The following is a 14,665-nucleotide window of genomic DNA, read 5'->3' on the forward strand; positions in this document are numbered from 1 at the left end:
ACTAGTACTACGTTCTACCTAAGAACCCCCTTCTGGCACACGATCTTCAGAGTGCTGAGTATAACCCCCTATTGGCGCTCCCAGAGGCTGCGCTTATGTCAGGATACAACGGGTCATATTCTGACAGACGTAATGGTGTATGTGAAAATGCGAGGAACTAGCACTACACTCGAGACAAGGCCAAGCACTTTCCGGTGAGGTTCAGCCAGGTTTCGAGTGTAAAAATTGCATTCAAGCTTCGGCATAGTCCTGATGGTCATGGTGTATAGTCAGCCGCCATGTAGAACAGCTCTGCCATAACTCTCTCTCGGCTTGACTGCCGTAGCAAGCTTTTCCGGAACTCAGGGGGTATGGAATCTTTCAAGCCAAAAGGCTGAATGTAATATTCAGTCCCTCGATTAGGGTCTAGGGTAAGTCAGACTAGAGATGACGGGCCTCCCCCTTGCTGTGCTGACGAGTAGACTACCAAGTAAGCGTGCGCCACAACTGAGGGCCCCTTTTCTGATAAACTTCGTATTGCACCTGCCACTGACGCCAGCTCATTTCAACGAGACGAGGTTGTGTTTTCCTCCTCCGGGAATATTCTTGCCAGCCAATCCTACTAGGCACCAGGGAGCATTGGTATCGGCCCCTCGGCTCGTAGTGAGCCTTAGCCAGCGCAAGATCCCATCGACTGCCTGCTGATGGCTTCCGGTGGCATTTCCTACACCGAGTCATAGCGGGAATAAGAGTTTCTAAACAAATTTACCCACGCGTATCTTTCTGGAGTCACCGGATGTCGTGTGAGGGTTGGGTATGTATATATTGAAATCCTCCTTGATGCTTGTTTCCACGTAGCAGTAGCTGGCAACCCCACGGTCTTCACACCAATTCCACTCCCTAATTCGTTTTGCTATCATTTATGAGACATACATTCGTTACTGAGCTTCTACCGCAATCACTACTCATTATCAAGTCACTCGTTTTGGTCTTGCCTCTCTCAAAATGCCAGGCATCATGCCTCCGCTAAGCAAATGCCTCAGGCTGGCAACCGTTGCGTTGTCGTTCACGGCACAAACGGTCTGGGGCCAATCGTCCCAACAATTTATTGTGACGGGCCTTACGTCAGGGGTCAACACTGCTACTGGCCAGAGACCCGTCAGGCAGAACGTCAATACGTTCGCTGCCAGTGGCGGGCCGCAATGGTAAGGGCAATGGTGTATGACTCAGGAATATCCCGATCCCGCTGGCTGATACGTATCATATAGGGATCTATTCATTCTTGGCTTGCAGGCATTCCAGGCCGCCCCTGAAAGTGACCAGCTGTCGTACTTTGGCATCGCAGGTATGCTTAGCAGTTTGCAAATGCCCTGGGGAAAACACAACCTAATCTCGCTTAAGGTATCCATGGTCGACCTTACATTTCTTGGAATGGCGTGAATGCCGTCTCGGGAGGTAGCGGAGGAGGATTCTGTCCGCACGGAGTAAGTCGGTCGCTTAGCTACTTCAAGAAGTCGAGAGGATTAACAAGACTGCAGGAGATCATGTTTCCAGCGTGGCATCGACCCTACGTTGCTACATATGAGGTGAGCATACCCCTTTACTTGGACCTAGGCCGTCCCAGAGACAACCGGCATCTGGGTGTGTGTACTGACAACCCTAAAGCAAGTCCTCGGTAGCTACGTAGCCAAGGTGGCTGCAAACTACACAGGAAGCAACGCCGCCGCCTACCGGGCTGCTGCACAGCAGTGGCGGCTCCCGTTTTGGGACTGGGCCGCCGACCCCGCCCTTCCGCCGTCTGCTTCCACGCCGACCATCACCGTCAATGGCCCGAATGGACAAGTCACGATCGAGAACCCCCTTTTCAGATACAAGTGGCAAAGGTTCCCCCTCAACCACGCCAACAACTACTTCCCCACCAACACCGACTACAACTGCTGGGGCTGGCCTACCACCACGCGCCAGCCGAACTCACAGGGGGTTGATCAGCTCTCCATCGTGAACCAGCAGCTGAGCACGGATCCAAGTCCCCTCAAAGACCAAGTCGTAAGTCATGGATGAGCCCCGCCTGGCAGCCTCCATCGGGAGTCTAACAAAGAAGCTGCAGTACCTCGTCTTGTCGTCGGTCACGGATTTCAACACAATGGCCTCGTCGGGGACTGCTGGGACGAGTTTCGAGGACCCCCACAACGATGTCCATAACAGCATGTATGCTATCATGAGCTCGCTCGACTACTCAGGCTTCGATCCCATCTTGTGAGTCCACATAAACAGCCGAATATTATATTTCGCGAGAGGCGTAGACTGATGCAGGGTCTTCCCAACTCATGGTAGCTTTCTGCACCACGCCCAGGTGGACCGCCTCATCGCGCTATGGCAGGCCATCAACTACAACAACACGGTCATGACGGGATCTTACCGCACGAGGGGTCTGTACGCCACGGCGGCCGGGACGTCCATCACGGCCGATACTGATCTGAAGCCGTTCTACCGGGCCGCCAACAGCTTCCACACGGGGCGCACTGCAGCAACGACGAAGAACTTCGGTTACTCGTACCCCGAGATCAGCAACGATTGGTCTCTCACCCCGGACCAGCTGCGCACCTCCGTGATTCGCAGCGTCAACATCCTGTACGGCGACGGCTCTCTTGCCGGTAACCCAGCATCTACGTCGTCTGCACCATCGTCAACACCATCGTCAGCGCCATCGTCAGCGCCATCGTCAGCTCCAACAAGCATTGTCACCCAGCAGCAGCAACAACAGGCGTCCAGCCCGGTCACCTCCCAGGCGTCCACGACAGCAGCCAGCACACCGGCCCAATCCACCACCACCACCGCAGCCAACAATAACCCCGATGGCGGCTGGAATTGGTGGGGTGGTTGGCCATGGGGACAGTGGCAGCCTGGCCCCCCGAGCCGCCCTGCCCCTGCCCCCGCCGCACCCCCTGCTCCGGCCAAAGGGCAGGGACCGCCCGCCCCCGCGAAAGCCGGACCTCCAAGCAAGCACGGAAAGCGTCACGCCCCTGTTGGCGGCGACGGCAGCGTCAGCGGCGCCGCCGCAGTGGCTGCTACGCAGGAGCCCTTCAGCAAGAAGGCGATACGCCGGCGAGGGTGCGGGCAAAAGCCCCCGGTCGTCGCGATCGCGTCCGAGTCGCCGGCCCCATCGGCTCAATTGGCCGTCAACAACGCCGCCGCGGGCTACTCTAACGACTACCCTACTACCGTCGCCCCTACTGTTATCGCCCCTACTGTTATCGCCCCTACTGTCAGCCCTGTCGCTGCCGCTGCCGCTGCCGCTGCCGCTGTCGCCGACGCCGGCGCCGCCAGCCCGCCGCCCTTCAACTCCACGCGCTCGGAGAACACGACCACACTATACGCACTCTCGGTACAGGTGGAGAGGTCGGATCTACCACTTCCCTGCAGTATCATTTTCGCTCTGGGCTCTCAGGTAAGTCACACAATCCCACCCCTTCGCTTCCGTCACACTCCAGGAGAGGGATGAGCCTCCCCCGTCAGAACCCGAATTGCTTGGAGACTCAGGAGAAAATAAGGCAATACTGACGCAGCCGCTCGCAGACCGCTGGCCAGATGACGGTCCTCTCCATGCCTAACACCGGCCTAACCCACAGCCAGATTCCGCTGAAGCGCGCCATCGACAGACTGGGCCTTGCGGACGAGATCGGCAAAGACGACGGCCCCACGGCCATTACGAGGCTCACGTCCATGCTTCAAGCCTCCATCCGAATGGCTAACGGCACCATCGTCTCGAACCCTAAGGTCCCCAGCCTCAAGATCCAAGTCCAGGCCCAAAGCGTCGAGCCGGCCGAGTCTATTGACCACTTCCCCCGTATACAGCGAGCCGCTCAAGGGGCCGACGCTGACCTCTAGCAACAGCAGCAGCGCCGCCGGCTCCGACGGAGGTGACAAGATCATCCTCGATACGCCCACCGGCGGTTCGCTAAACCTCACAACGACGAGGGTCACTGCCTCCGTTGCAGGCGCCGCCGCCGCCTCCGCCTTGAATGGCACTGCCGGCAACGGCACAGCGGTCGAACGATAGGCGACTCAGTCATGTGTGAGATAGAAAGGCGGAAAGGGGCAGTACATTTAGAATGGAAAAGAAATGGGGTGGGGAAAAATTGGGACGGGACACTCATTTGGCGGGAGGTGGATTATGGAATGGAGTTACAGTGTTATTGTGGTGTTGTGTTGCTGAAAAGTCTGGGTTTATCGGGTCACTCGGGTGCAATAACGATAAGGGGCTCGTGGGAGGGATATCTGGGAGAACGGGAATTGTGCCAACCTCTTCACTACCCCAGGTCCTAGTGAGAGCCAGTTGGGTAAGCAGCCTGCGTGCACTGCATGCGTATATGCCGTTGCCTGAGAAAGATATACGGATCGTGTAGTAATTAAACGTATATTGACACTCGGCTCCTGTGGTGTCCCCTTCCGTCTACTGCAAACGCTGCACCAAATCTATTATAAGGTATCTAAGTTTAGACAACACGCTGCGTGGTTGACAATGCCACGATGCCATGCCAGGGCCGACGTTTATAATACAGCTGTTTCGAGGTTTGTTTGGATGCCTACAATTCTTTTGAGGCTGAGCCACATCTCGAACATTTCCAGCTTGAGCTCTACTCGCAGGAAGCCCACGTATGCGGCCAGGAATCGGAGAGCGTTGGCAGGCCACAACAAACTCCCGTTGTGTTCGCGGATTTCGTCCATCTGCTCCTCTAACACGGTGCGGGCGCAGTATCGGGCCAGTATCACGAAGTTGCGCACAGGGCCCTGACGGGTTTTTAAGTTCTCATCCAAGCTTCGGGTCAAGTCGTTCGTCTTCAAAATGAGAAGCATGATGCGAGGAACCTGGCCCAGTAACTGTACCAAGTCGGTGAGCAGGCCCTCCTGCAAGGCATCGCCCATCGTTTTCTTCTCATCTGTTGAACGGGGCTTCGTGATGGAAGATGAGATGATGCTATAATCGCGTCCGGTAATGGCGCTGGCGAACAAGGGGAATTGTTCATCGGTAATGCCGGCTACTTCGTGTGCATAGTACTTCATGCGGTCCATGTCTCCATCAATGACAGCCAGCCACATTCTGGCGTAATTTCGCCGCAAGGCTTCCGGGATGTCGCGGTACAGACCATGGTCGTACAGGATCACCTCGAAATTAGCACCGCCGGGGCCCCGATGAGACGTCTTGCGGATGGCAATATTGCCTCCGTGAGGATCGCAGTGCAGAGGTGCATTTTTCCCGAAAATCATTTCGTTGAAAATACGTGCCAGGGTTGCTGAAACCTCGTCTCGGTCGATTCCGCTTGCATCCAAATACTCCAAATCATCAAGACGGTGTCCAGACTCATTAGCCATGACCAGTATACGCCTCTTGGCCCAGATGACCTGGGGAATCACTAGAGGCAGTCCAGATATGTTGGCGAAATGCTGCTTGGTCTTCATAGCATTGGCAGCCTCCATTTGGAAGTCCAGCTCCTGGGGTAAAGATACCTCCATCTCGGATGCCAGCCACTCCAAGTCGTATTCGGGGAACCACTTCTTCAACGTAGAGAAAGTAAATTTGGTGAGCAACGTGTCCAAGGGGGCCCACTGAGCCAGAGCTGGATGCTGCACCTTGACCGCGACCCGCTGGCCAGTTTCCTTTATGGTAGCGAGATGGACCTGGGCCAATGAAGCGGCGCCTATGGGTTCCGTGGAGAAGTCGGAGAAGTAGTCCTCGAGCTCTTCGCCAGTATCGTCTCTGAACATCTTGGCGATGGACTCGAACGAGGACACGGGACACCTGTCCTGCAAAGGTATAAACGTATCGGTCCATTCGACTGGAAGCAGGTAGGTCATGGCGCTCAGGTGCTGGCCCAACTTGATAAATATACCTCCATTCTTCTCCATCACCTTGAACGTTCTCGTCGAGCATCTCTTGTGGCATTCACTCAGCACACTGCTCTTCTCGTCTTCGTCTTCTAGGACATCACGTTTCTTAAGGGTCGTTCGATAGCTGGGACATGAGCACGGTTAGAGGTCGGTGTATACTTCCGAGAGTGAGGCTCGCACCAGCCAGGTTGGGGAGGAACTAACTCATTAATATTGATAAACAAGGCTGATGCCACTCTTCCTGCTCTCTCTGTGGCTTCATATCCCTGCGTAATATTGTCGGTCAAGGCCAAGGCGCCGGCGCCGGCGGCGCCTGTAGCGGTGGCCCAGAGAGTAACAGTTGCTCTTCCGGTCCGACTGCGCCTATTGCCCCCGGATGAATGGCCCGAAGAAAATTGTTTTCTGTATGATCGCGCTGCAAGGTTGGAGCGAGGCAGGAGCTGGCTGCGACAGTTTGAACAGGTCCATCGAGCAGTGTTGGGGCTCGTGAAGCGGCTCAGCGCATTGATCGAAGGGGCCCTCATAGTTGTAAGGAAGGCGAAAATCGGCCTTGAGGCATTACAAGCAGGGGCAGATCTGGGGTGGACAAATTACAAAAACGATAGTCATAAACCCATTACCGTAAAACAGGGCACTTCCCTTCCAGAAACAAAAACAAAACGGTATCCCTTATTGTAAAAGGAGAGGACAGTAACGAGAAAAGTGGAAACCGGCGACAATGATGGTGAACACGCTTGCACGATAGATACTGCCAGTATGTTTTTCGTTGGGGAGAGCAGCCCAAAAAAATAATCAGATTGCCACGGCCGCGGCGCCGTCATAGGGGTCCAGTCCTGGTCCAGTCCTGGTCCAGTGCCTGCCGTTCTTCGGGAAAAACAGGGGTACAGGGATCGATCGCCGCTGGCAGGTACGATTGCGATTGTTGCTGCCACTAAGAAAAGACACTGCTGACTGTCAACTGCGGCCTAGCGGCCTAACCCTTCCATCATTAGATAAAGCTTTATCTAATCTAATTGAAAATTGGCATGTGAGGCGGTGACAAGCCGTCAAGACCGCCGATGCGGGCTAGCACACTTTGGGGTTAATTGCGTATGTTATGTAGAAGTACATAAGGTACGTACAAGGGCAAGGATACGCGTGGTGGGGTGGCAGCCCGCGCTCCAGAATCCCAGCAAGTGCAGGTCCCGATCGCTTTATGTTATTGAGACGCGTTGGTTCGCGACTTGTTCAGATCAATTAAGCTTCAAAGAAAGCCTACAGTGTCTCTTCTGCCCACCACGCTGATCGACCACCACCGAAGATTTTGCATAAACACCAACCAGCTTTTGTTTGTCCGAAATATTGTATTCATTCCGCCGGCTTCAGCAAGAGAAGACGCAATGTTGACAGCTATGCCTGCTCCCACCTTCTCCCTCGACTTCTCGTCCCCCTACAAGCCCAACGTATCCTCGCCATTATCCTCGTCGCCCATTCGAGCCGCCGTCTCTTCCTCGCAGTCGTCTCCGTCCGCGCCCCTGTCCCCGCGCGATTCGAATCGGTGCAACCTGATCCAGTCCTCGCCTATTCCTGCCCTGAAGCTCTTCAAGTACGCGTCGCGGCCCGCCAAGTCGAACCCACTCCGGCAGACCCGCGAGAACGCCCAGGAGAGCCGGCGGAAGCTGTTTCTCAAGAACGTGCGGCAGCGGCAGGACGACCGGCAGTGGGAGCGCCGCGGTGGCGATCAGGAGGTCCTCAAGCTGGAGTGGCAGCTCCTCAACCGCCAGCGGCGGCTACAAAAAGAGAGCGACATAGACGGCTTTGTGTTCGAGGAAGAAATCGATGAAGACCCATCAGTAGAAGCGGCAGCTGCGACGACGACGGCAGGAGATTACTCCAACAATTCCCAAAGTGACGATATCGACAGCATGATGCTTGATGCCATGGAGCAAGACGAGGATGCGATGCTATCCATGTACGAAGCCGACGCTCGCTCTACTCAACCGCAACAGCAGCAACAGAGGGCGCCGCCGAGGCCTGACTCGCCCTTCTTCCTGTCTGATGACGAGGACTACGACAACATTTTCATGGACTTGCTGTCCCATACACAACGAGGCAACATCACCCCACACGACTTTCCCTCATCGAGCGACATGGATATGTCGTAAAAAAAAGATATTAGTCGTAAACCCTGTACAAAGTTCTGTTTTGATACCCTACGAGGAGTAAGCATTGGCTGGCGTTTTGGACTTCGATTTCCGCGAGGTATTCTCGGCTTGGCTGATTGGAGGCGATTTTGGAAGGATGCGAGATGCACTATTCCACCTCAGGTTATATCAAGCACTCTTGGCTGGGATTTTCATGGCATTGAAGATTATTCCAAGTCATAATTCGTCTTGGGGGTTTTGTTCTGTATATGTAATCGTAGAATGCCATCTGTATATCTCTTAACTGTCAGTCGTGCACGCACAAACGAATACATAGTCATCAAGAAGAGGCATGGACATGGTATCATTATTCGGCCTGGTCGCATGAACAGGTACACGTAGTATGTCTTAAAATCTAGCTTGCCTAGCCGTTGGATTACTGAGGCGCGCATGATTCGTCCGGCATATCGAGGACCTCCTTGGCGGAGGGCATATCGCCAACAAGATCGGCTGGCGGCGAGCCACTTGATTGCATCTGCGACTGCAAGTTAGCATAGTCTGAGGCAATCAAATTACCTGCAACCGGCCTGGGCGGCGGGGACGGGCTTACCTTTTGCATGCGCTCCACGATGTATTCGCGGTCCGCCACGTCCTCGTCCTTGTACGTGGGCTCCTCGAACTTCTGCACCATCTCCCGCACAAGCCGGCTCTGCTCCTCGTACTTCTTCTTGTCGTCCGCCTCGAGCCCCGCGCCGTTCTTCTCGAGCCAGCCGGGGTACTTGTCGTTCAGCTCCTTCATCGGCTCGTAAAGAATCTCCTTGTTGGTGAGCTGCTCCATCATGCCCATCAGCATCTTGCTGAACTCCTCCTCGGACCCCTCGCCGCCGCCGCCGGGCATGTCCTTCATGGCCTTCATCATCTCGGCCATGAAGTCGTCCTCGGACCCTTCCGCCGCCGCCGCCGCCGTGGCTTGCTCGCCCGACTCCTGCATGCGCGCCATGGTGCGGCGGATGGTCTCCTGGAAGGTGGCGTCGGCGCTGAGGTCGGCGGCGACCTTGTCGGCGTCTTTCAGGTTGCTGCCAGCAGGCTGCTTGGGGGCGGCAGAAGATGACGAGGCCGGCGTGGTCGCATGCGCGGGCGGTGGTGGGCCATCCACCGCCGCGGCTGCGCCCAGCTCCTTGAATATGTTTTCGAATTGGGCCTGCATCTCGGGCTGCGCTTCTGTTAGTGCTAGTCGTTGCGTTGCGTAAGCCCGCTATACGGAAAGCTGCCCTCCTACATTCTTGTCAAGGTCGCCCATCAGCTCTGCCATGCCGGCTTGTAACTGCTTTTGGAACTCTTCTTCGGAGAAGTCATCGAGGTCTGCCGCGGGCACATCTCCAGCTAATGTACGAATGGTAGGCACTGTTTTGGCAGTTTTCGGATTCGTCGCGGTTTTGGCCGAGCCGGGCACCGATGCGCCAGCCTTTTGGGGGTCGATCTTGGCAGCTGAGAACTCTTCGAGCATGTCGTCGAGATCGTCTAAGTCATCCTCGTCTGGGTCGCCGGGGTCAACCGTTGTCGTCACTGCCGTTTTTGGTGCCGGCGCGGTCTCTGTCACATGTTCGGCGGAGGTTGTGATATCGGGCTTTGTGGGCCTTTCCCCGTCCACGAGGGCATCTTTGCTCTCGGACATGGTTCTGCGAGAGTACCAAATGACAATAACCGAAAGGTGGGGAGAATAGGTTATCTGTACAAATCCAAGGGCGCTTGCTATTGGGAAATCAGATCATGCAATGAGCGAGCATGTTGGTCGGAGATGGGGTAGCTAGAGTGGTTTTGGCAGCTAATCCCAGCCGCGCTGGCTGTCCGGTAGTTCGCGGGGTACAGCCCGAGGCTTTCAATCGGCCCAAGTGCATTGTTGCGTTGTCAAGGCGGCTGCTGGAGTATCAGCCCGGCTGTCAATGATTTAGGCCCTTGCCTCATAACACAAACCATCAACACCACCGTGACCTCTTTATGCCTCCACCAAGTGACTCGATGAGGGTTTTGGTATGTAGACAGTTTGGATCAATGCCTGGCTAGACGTGCAGCAGCAGCAGCAGCATCATCATCATCATCATCAAGGATCTGGGGCCGACAACAGTTACAGGAGGGAAAAGCATAAAACGGGTCCTGCAAAAGAAGAGACCAAGAGCCTTGCAGGCAAAAAGCCACGTGTAGCAGCGGCAGAAAAATTCATGCTCCCAGCGAGACTCGAACTCGCAATCTCCGCATGTCTTCATACACATTTAATTGCTCAAAGATGTATAAGAACGGCGCCTTGACCATTAGGCCATGGGGGCGCAACCTAGAATTTTGTAGGTTAGCGAAAATGCCCTTATCGACATTGTTATTCGCTAATCTCAGATTCACTTTGTGACTTCGAAGACAAGCCCCTATTCAGCAGCATCCTCTACCTATTTGCAGAGCGGTACCGACTGTCCCTTTGACAGCCGATTGGCTTCAGCTTGGGTCCATGCTATGAGATTAACGCTGGCTGTCAGTGTGGTCTGCTTTTCTCGTGTCCTTCGCCACGAAGACTAATCCTCTTCTATATCGTTTAGGCTAAGGTTGCCTAGATCTGTGGCAACCCATTGACGCCCTTTGTATAAGCTTAGCGAGTACCGCCGTGTCAGGATTGGAGGGGATGCATGTGCGGCTATCATATGTCGGTCGATACGAGGTTAGAACTTCGGATACGATGCCGTGTCGTAACCGCAGTCGATTTTGCACGTCTGTGATCTGAACCAGACTGAGATGCCGAGCTACAGGTCAGTTTCTGCTATGCGGCGTCGACTACACAGGAGGCTTATGACTAGCTTGCTAGTGCTAGACTATATTAATACTCGGTGAACCAATCCAATAGCAAAGCTATCAGCACTAACTCACTGTGGCACGACATCTTTTGATATATTCGGCATATTTTAATGTTATGGTGTGTGATAGCGGACAGACCGGGATGCTCACCAGTTTAGATTCTCGGGCAGTCTCTTCTTTCTCCTTCAGGGCAAGTCCCACATCGTCCTCCCTCCGTTCGACCTTGAACTTTCCACACATCGTCTTCATAAGTGTACAAAGTAGTCAAATCCCACCTTGAAGCTACGTGATAGCCATGCAGAGCGATAGTGGTTTATGTATTTCCAATGGTATTTGTTGCTTCGGCCGTGGTCAGATCGCCAACCGACACTTCATTCCATACGGACACGCTGTTGTGAAGAACGGCCCGCAAGCGTGCTGCTGTGAAGGCCATTTCTGTCTCCCGCAGACTATAATGGGCAGCATCTTCTTCAACCCAACTGCTGTCCCGGCCCGAGGAGCAGACGATGCTTCCTCTAGCATAAGCGGTACCACATCAACGTCCGCCTCGATCCCGGCTCCACCTCGCCAGGCTCCCCAGGTAGCTCCTCCTCTGGCCTAAGCCACGACGTCCAGGTTGATATCGGAGTCGGGGTAGGAGTCGGCGGTGCCCTTCTGGTGCACAGTCTGCGGCGTCAGAAGAAGACGGCGCAGCCGCCACAATACGAAACGCCGAAACAGCAGTGGGTGAGATCACACGAGGCGTCACCCGACCCTGAAGATGTCGGCGGCTCCGGTCGGGCACAGCAAATCTCACCCAAGCCAGCGAGCAACCAAAAGGGCACCAAGTCCCCCCAGCTCGGTGCGGGTTTTTGGGATATACCAAAACTGTCTGGCGGCCCGACCCTGCGATCCGAGCTGCCGTCACGTGGAGCCACAAAGAAGGAGCACTTAGCAGAGCTGCCAGGGGCGGCCTAGAGGTTATTGGGGTTGCCATTCCCTCCTAGGACAGAAGTGCTCATAGCTCAGTATGCTTTTGGCCCCCATGAGTATTTTTTAATTTATTTTTTTAATAAAAAATAAAAATATTAAATCTCTTATTTAGGTCTATCATGCTGAGGGCTTTGGCAACAATCTTACTGAACCACGCTAGGCTTCGGAGTGCCACCTATAGATAAAAGCCATTTTTAGCCGGTTTCGCATCATCCAAGCAAGTGAGGCTCTCACAAGCAGCGATTATCTCATCGGTCTGTTGGCCCAATGGCAAGGCGTCTGACTACGATTCGACTCTCGACGAGAGATTCTCTTCTAATCAGGAGATTCTGGGTTCGACCCCCAGGCAGACCTGAGTATCTATTTTTGGGGATCCCGTCGATGGTGTTTGTGTCCTTTTATGTTTTGTCGCGTTGCAGGTGTAGTGATACGGGTGGGAGCACGTAACTAAGCCAGTCTGGCGGTCTCTTATAGACCGGATGGCGACGCTAGGAAGCTTCACACTAATAGGGGTTGATACCCACTTCTCCGAACTTACAGTATACACATTCCTATTGACTGGGTATTCTACGTACTATAATACTTGATTGTTGAGCAACCTCCAAATGCTGCCTTCTGTATCGACCTGGACATCCACTCATCCTGCCTTGGCGAACTGGGCATCTCGCTTCCTATTCTTACGGCCACTGCAGCAGGTGAACAAAATCAACGCCGAGCCTATTAGGGAGCATTGCTTTCTCATCGTCGAGATAGCTGTCTTCGTATCGAGTTTGAACTTGGGCCGTCACCAGATGGCGCGAACTTCAGCTTTCTGGGCCACATAAGTCGCCATCATCATCCTGGGATACCCGGTGTAAGCAAAATGATACTCACTTAGTATCCCAAGGGGGCCTGCAGATGTATGGCTATTTTTAGTCCGTATGCCCCCACACGTCTGCCTACCCTCATGATTGGTACGCTTCTGTCATTTGACATATACATATACAACAGGGAAGAAGAGATAGGCATGGAGCCCCGTACATATATAAGCATAAACACGCCATAGCCGTGCTTGCTTTGTGGGTATTACCCCAGACCTACGTCTCTGTTCGCGGTAAGAGGGTGGGAGTCCGGATGACAAGCCGAGCACAACCTTTACATACATACATAGGCGATACTCACTCTCCGGTGGGGCTGCCGAGTGACCTCACACTATTGTCATCATTGACTAGACATGTATTCCGGTGGCATGGAATCGTCTATAAACAACCCAACTTGGCAGCGGTGCGCAACCAGGCCGAGTTTGGAATAGATCGGGGGTCAATTCCGCGGATTCCACGCCAACTGGCAACTCCCCGAAGGATACCGCAGGCAATTGCACCAGTCGAGCCGAACCGACCCGAACAGACCCGAACAGGGCTGATGTTTTGTAGGTGCGTTGGTCCAAAGAGAATTGAGGAATGCCATGGCACGAATGGTGCCATAGTGAGGCCACAATGCCCGGCACCCACCCACTTCTCCATCCCGGCCAGGCCAAACGTCGTACGATTAAACCGGTGGAAGGCGACGCACTGCCGCTTTTGGGAATTGCACACCACCAGTCAGCAGCATTCCGAGCCTCCCCATTGGCCCCAGATCCTGCCTGCCACCCCTGGAGTTCTGCTGGAGCACCCTCCGAGTCATGGGCGGGGCGCACCCGATCGACACGACGTGCTGTTTCTAATAGCCGCCTGGCCGGTACAGGTAGTAACCGTACATTTATATGGATGGCAGGAGGCGGCAGGAGGCACGCAGCGCATGCGTACATGCGTCCAATTCCCTCTTGCAGGGTCAAGGAGGTATAAGCCAGCAAGGAGCAGGGAGTGTGTCTCTTCATCGTACGTGGTAGGAATAAAACTCACCCGACTCCCCATTCTTTCTGTCACTCCATCTTATCACCGCCTGGTTACCCGATTTGACTTACACGACATACGACAACCTAACGTCGATCTCTCTTCCACCTTCCACCTCCCTCTCCTAAACCCGGCTCGACCTTACCTGCACTTCTAGTATATTTTTTCTCGTTGCGCACCTGATCCTGAAGCTTCACCTTGTCACATTCCACAATCAACCTAAACCTTGGTTTCGAACCCATAATGAGAACGGGCATCAAAGGAAGGAGAAGAAAATAAAACCCCTACACTGGAACAAACGCCACTCTGCGAAACATCGTACCACCTAGTCTACTGCCCTCCACCTCCACCGCTACTACCACCAAAATCACCATCAACATGTCGCCCACATACACAATGTCGGCGCATTTGTGCAAGCAAATCACTACATCATGGCGCCAAGCGCGGCAAGGCCCCCTGCCCGAGCCTTCGAATGCGACAACCACAGCCATGTTGCCGTCGCGACGCTCGCCCTCGCCCGAGAAGCGCTCTATGGATAGCGACCGCAGCGACTCGTCGCCGCCCTCCCCATGTCGCGATCCTCTTCGGCTTCTAGCTGGCGCTGGGGCAATCGCTAAAGACTAAAGAAGCATCTTTTTTGCTTCTTTGTTTGCGCTCATTTTCACACTACTATTCTGGAAGGAGGGATCGTCGCAGGCGGAAACAAACAGTATCACGGACAAGAAGTCGGCTGACTGGGGGAGAAGGGCTTTGCGACTACTGCTACTACTACAACAACAACGACTAATCTACACGTCTGCCTCCCATATCACGCAAGCACAACATGCGATGGCGCCTTAGTGTCGTATTCGACAGTGCTCTGCCCACTGTCACATGGCTATATGCATACACAACACACATACACGCACGACCAGGCATCAAGACAGTGTTGGCGAAGGAGGTTGCGTCTAGGCCAGCCATTGCTCGGTAGTGGCTCTTAGCGGCCCCTATAGG

General features: G+C 54.3%; 6 protein-coding genes across 6 annotated transcripts; 4 read left to right on the top strand and 2 right to left on the bottom strand.

Moving 5' to 3' along the window:
* Window positions 1–984: 984 nt before the first annotated feature.
* PG998_001843 (uncharacterized protein) lies at window positions 985–3,867 on the top strand (the record flags this gene model as incomplete). The annotated part of the gene is made up of 8 exons (XM_066868661.1): window positions 985–1,184; window positions 1,248–1,324; window positions 1,381–1,463; window positions 1,518–1,565; window positions 1,645–2,025; window positions 2,087–2,235; window positions 2,293–3,427; window positions 3,556–3,867. 8 exons carry the CDS (start codon window positions 985–987, stop codon window positions 3,865–3,867), a joined length of 2,385 nt encoding a protein of 794 aa, XP_066737076.1.
* Window positions 3,868–4,530: 663 nt separating this feature from the next.
* On the bottom strand, window positions 4,531–6,392 carry PG998_001844 (ABC1 family protein MCP2-like protein; the record flags this gene model as incomplete). The annotated part of the gene is made up of 2 exons (XM_066868662.1): window positions 4,531–5,992; window positions 6,073–6,392. The coding sequence occupies 2 exons, from the start codon at window positions 6,390–6,392 to the stop codon at window positions 4,531–4,533; spliced, it is 1,782 nt and encodes a 593-aa protein (XP_066737077.1).
* An 855-nt stretch (window positions 6,393–7,247) lies between these two features.
* PG998_001845 (uncharacterized protein) lies at window positions 7,248–8,012 on the top strand (the record flags this gene model as incomplete). The annotated part of the gene is made up of 1 exon (XM_066868663.1): window positions 7,248–8,012. The coding sequence occupies one exon, from the start codon at window positions 7,248–7,250 to the stop codon at window positions 8,010–8,012; it is 765 nt and encodes a 254-aa protein (XP_066737078.1).
* Window positions 8,013–8,427: 415 nt separating this feature from the next.
* Window positions 8,428–9,666, bottom strand: PG998_001846 (Pex19-domain-containing protein; the record flags this gene model as incomplete). Its single annotated transcript, XM_066868664.1, has 3 exons — window positions 8,428–8,526; window positions 8,602–9,204; window positions 9,271–9,666. The coding sequence occupies 3 exons, from the start codon at window positions 9,664–9,666 to the stop codon at window positions 8,428–8,430; spliced, it is 1,098 nt and encodes a 365-aa protein (XP_066737079.1).
* A 1,617-nt stretch (window positions 9,667–11,283) lies between these two features.
* PG998_001847 (uncharacterized protein) lies at window positions 11,284–11,786 on the top strand (the record flags this gene model as incomplete). The annotated part of the gene is made up of 2 exons (XM_066868665.1): window positions 11,284–11,409; window positions 11,445–11,786. The coding sequence occupies 2 exons, from the start codon at window positions 11,284–11,286 to the stop codon at window positions 11,784–11,786; spliced, it is 468 nt and encodes a 155-aa protein (XP_066737080.1).
* Window positions 11,787–14,050: 2,264 nt separating this feature from the next.
* On the top strand, window positions 14,051–14,296 carry PG998_001848 (uncharacterized protein; the record flags this gene model as incomplete). The annotated part of the gene is made up of 1 exon (XM_066868666.1): window positions 14,051–14,296. The coding sequence occupies one exon, from the start codon at window positions 14,051–14,053 to the stop codon at window positions 14,294–14,296; it is 246 nt and encodes an 81-aa protein (XP_066737081.1).
* Window positions 14,297–14,665: the final 369 nt, after the last annotated feature.

Source organism: Apiospora kogelbergensis (genome assembly GCF_038363985.1).
Source record: "Apiospora kogelbergensis strain CBS 113332 chromosome Unknown utg000001l_segment0_segment0, whole genome shotgun sequence".
NCBI lineage: Eukaryota > Fungi > Ascomycota > Sordariomycetes > Amphisphaeriales > Apiosporaceae > Apiospora > Apiospora kogelbergensis.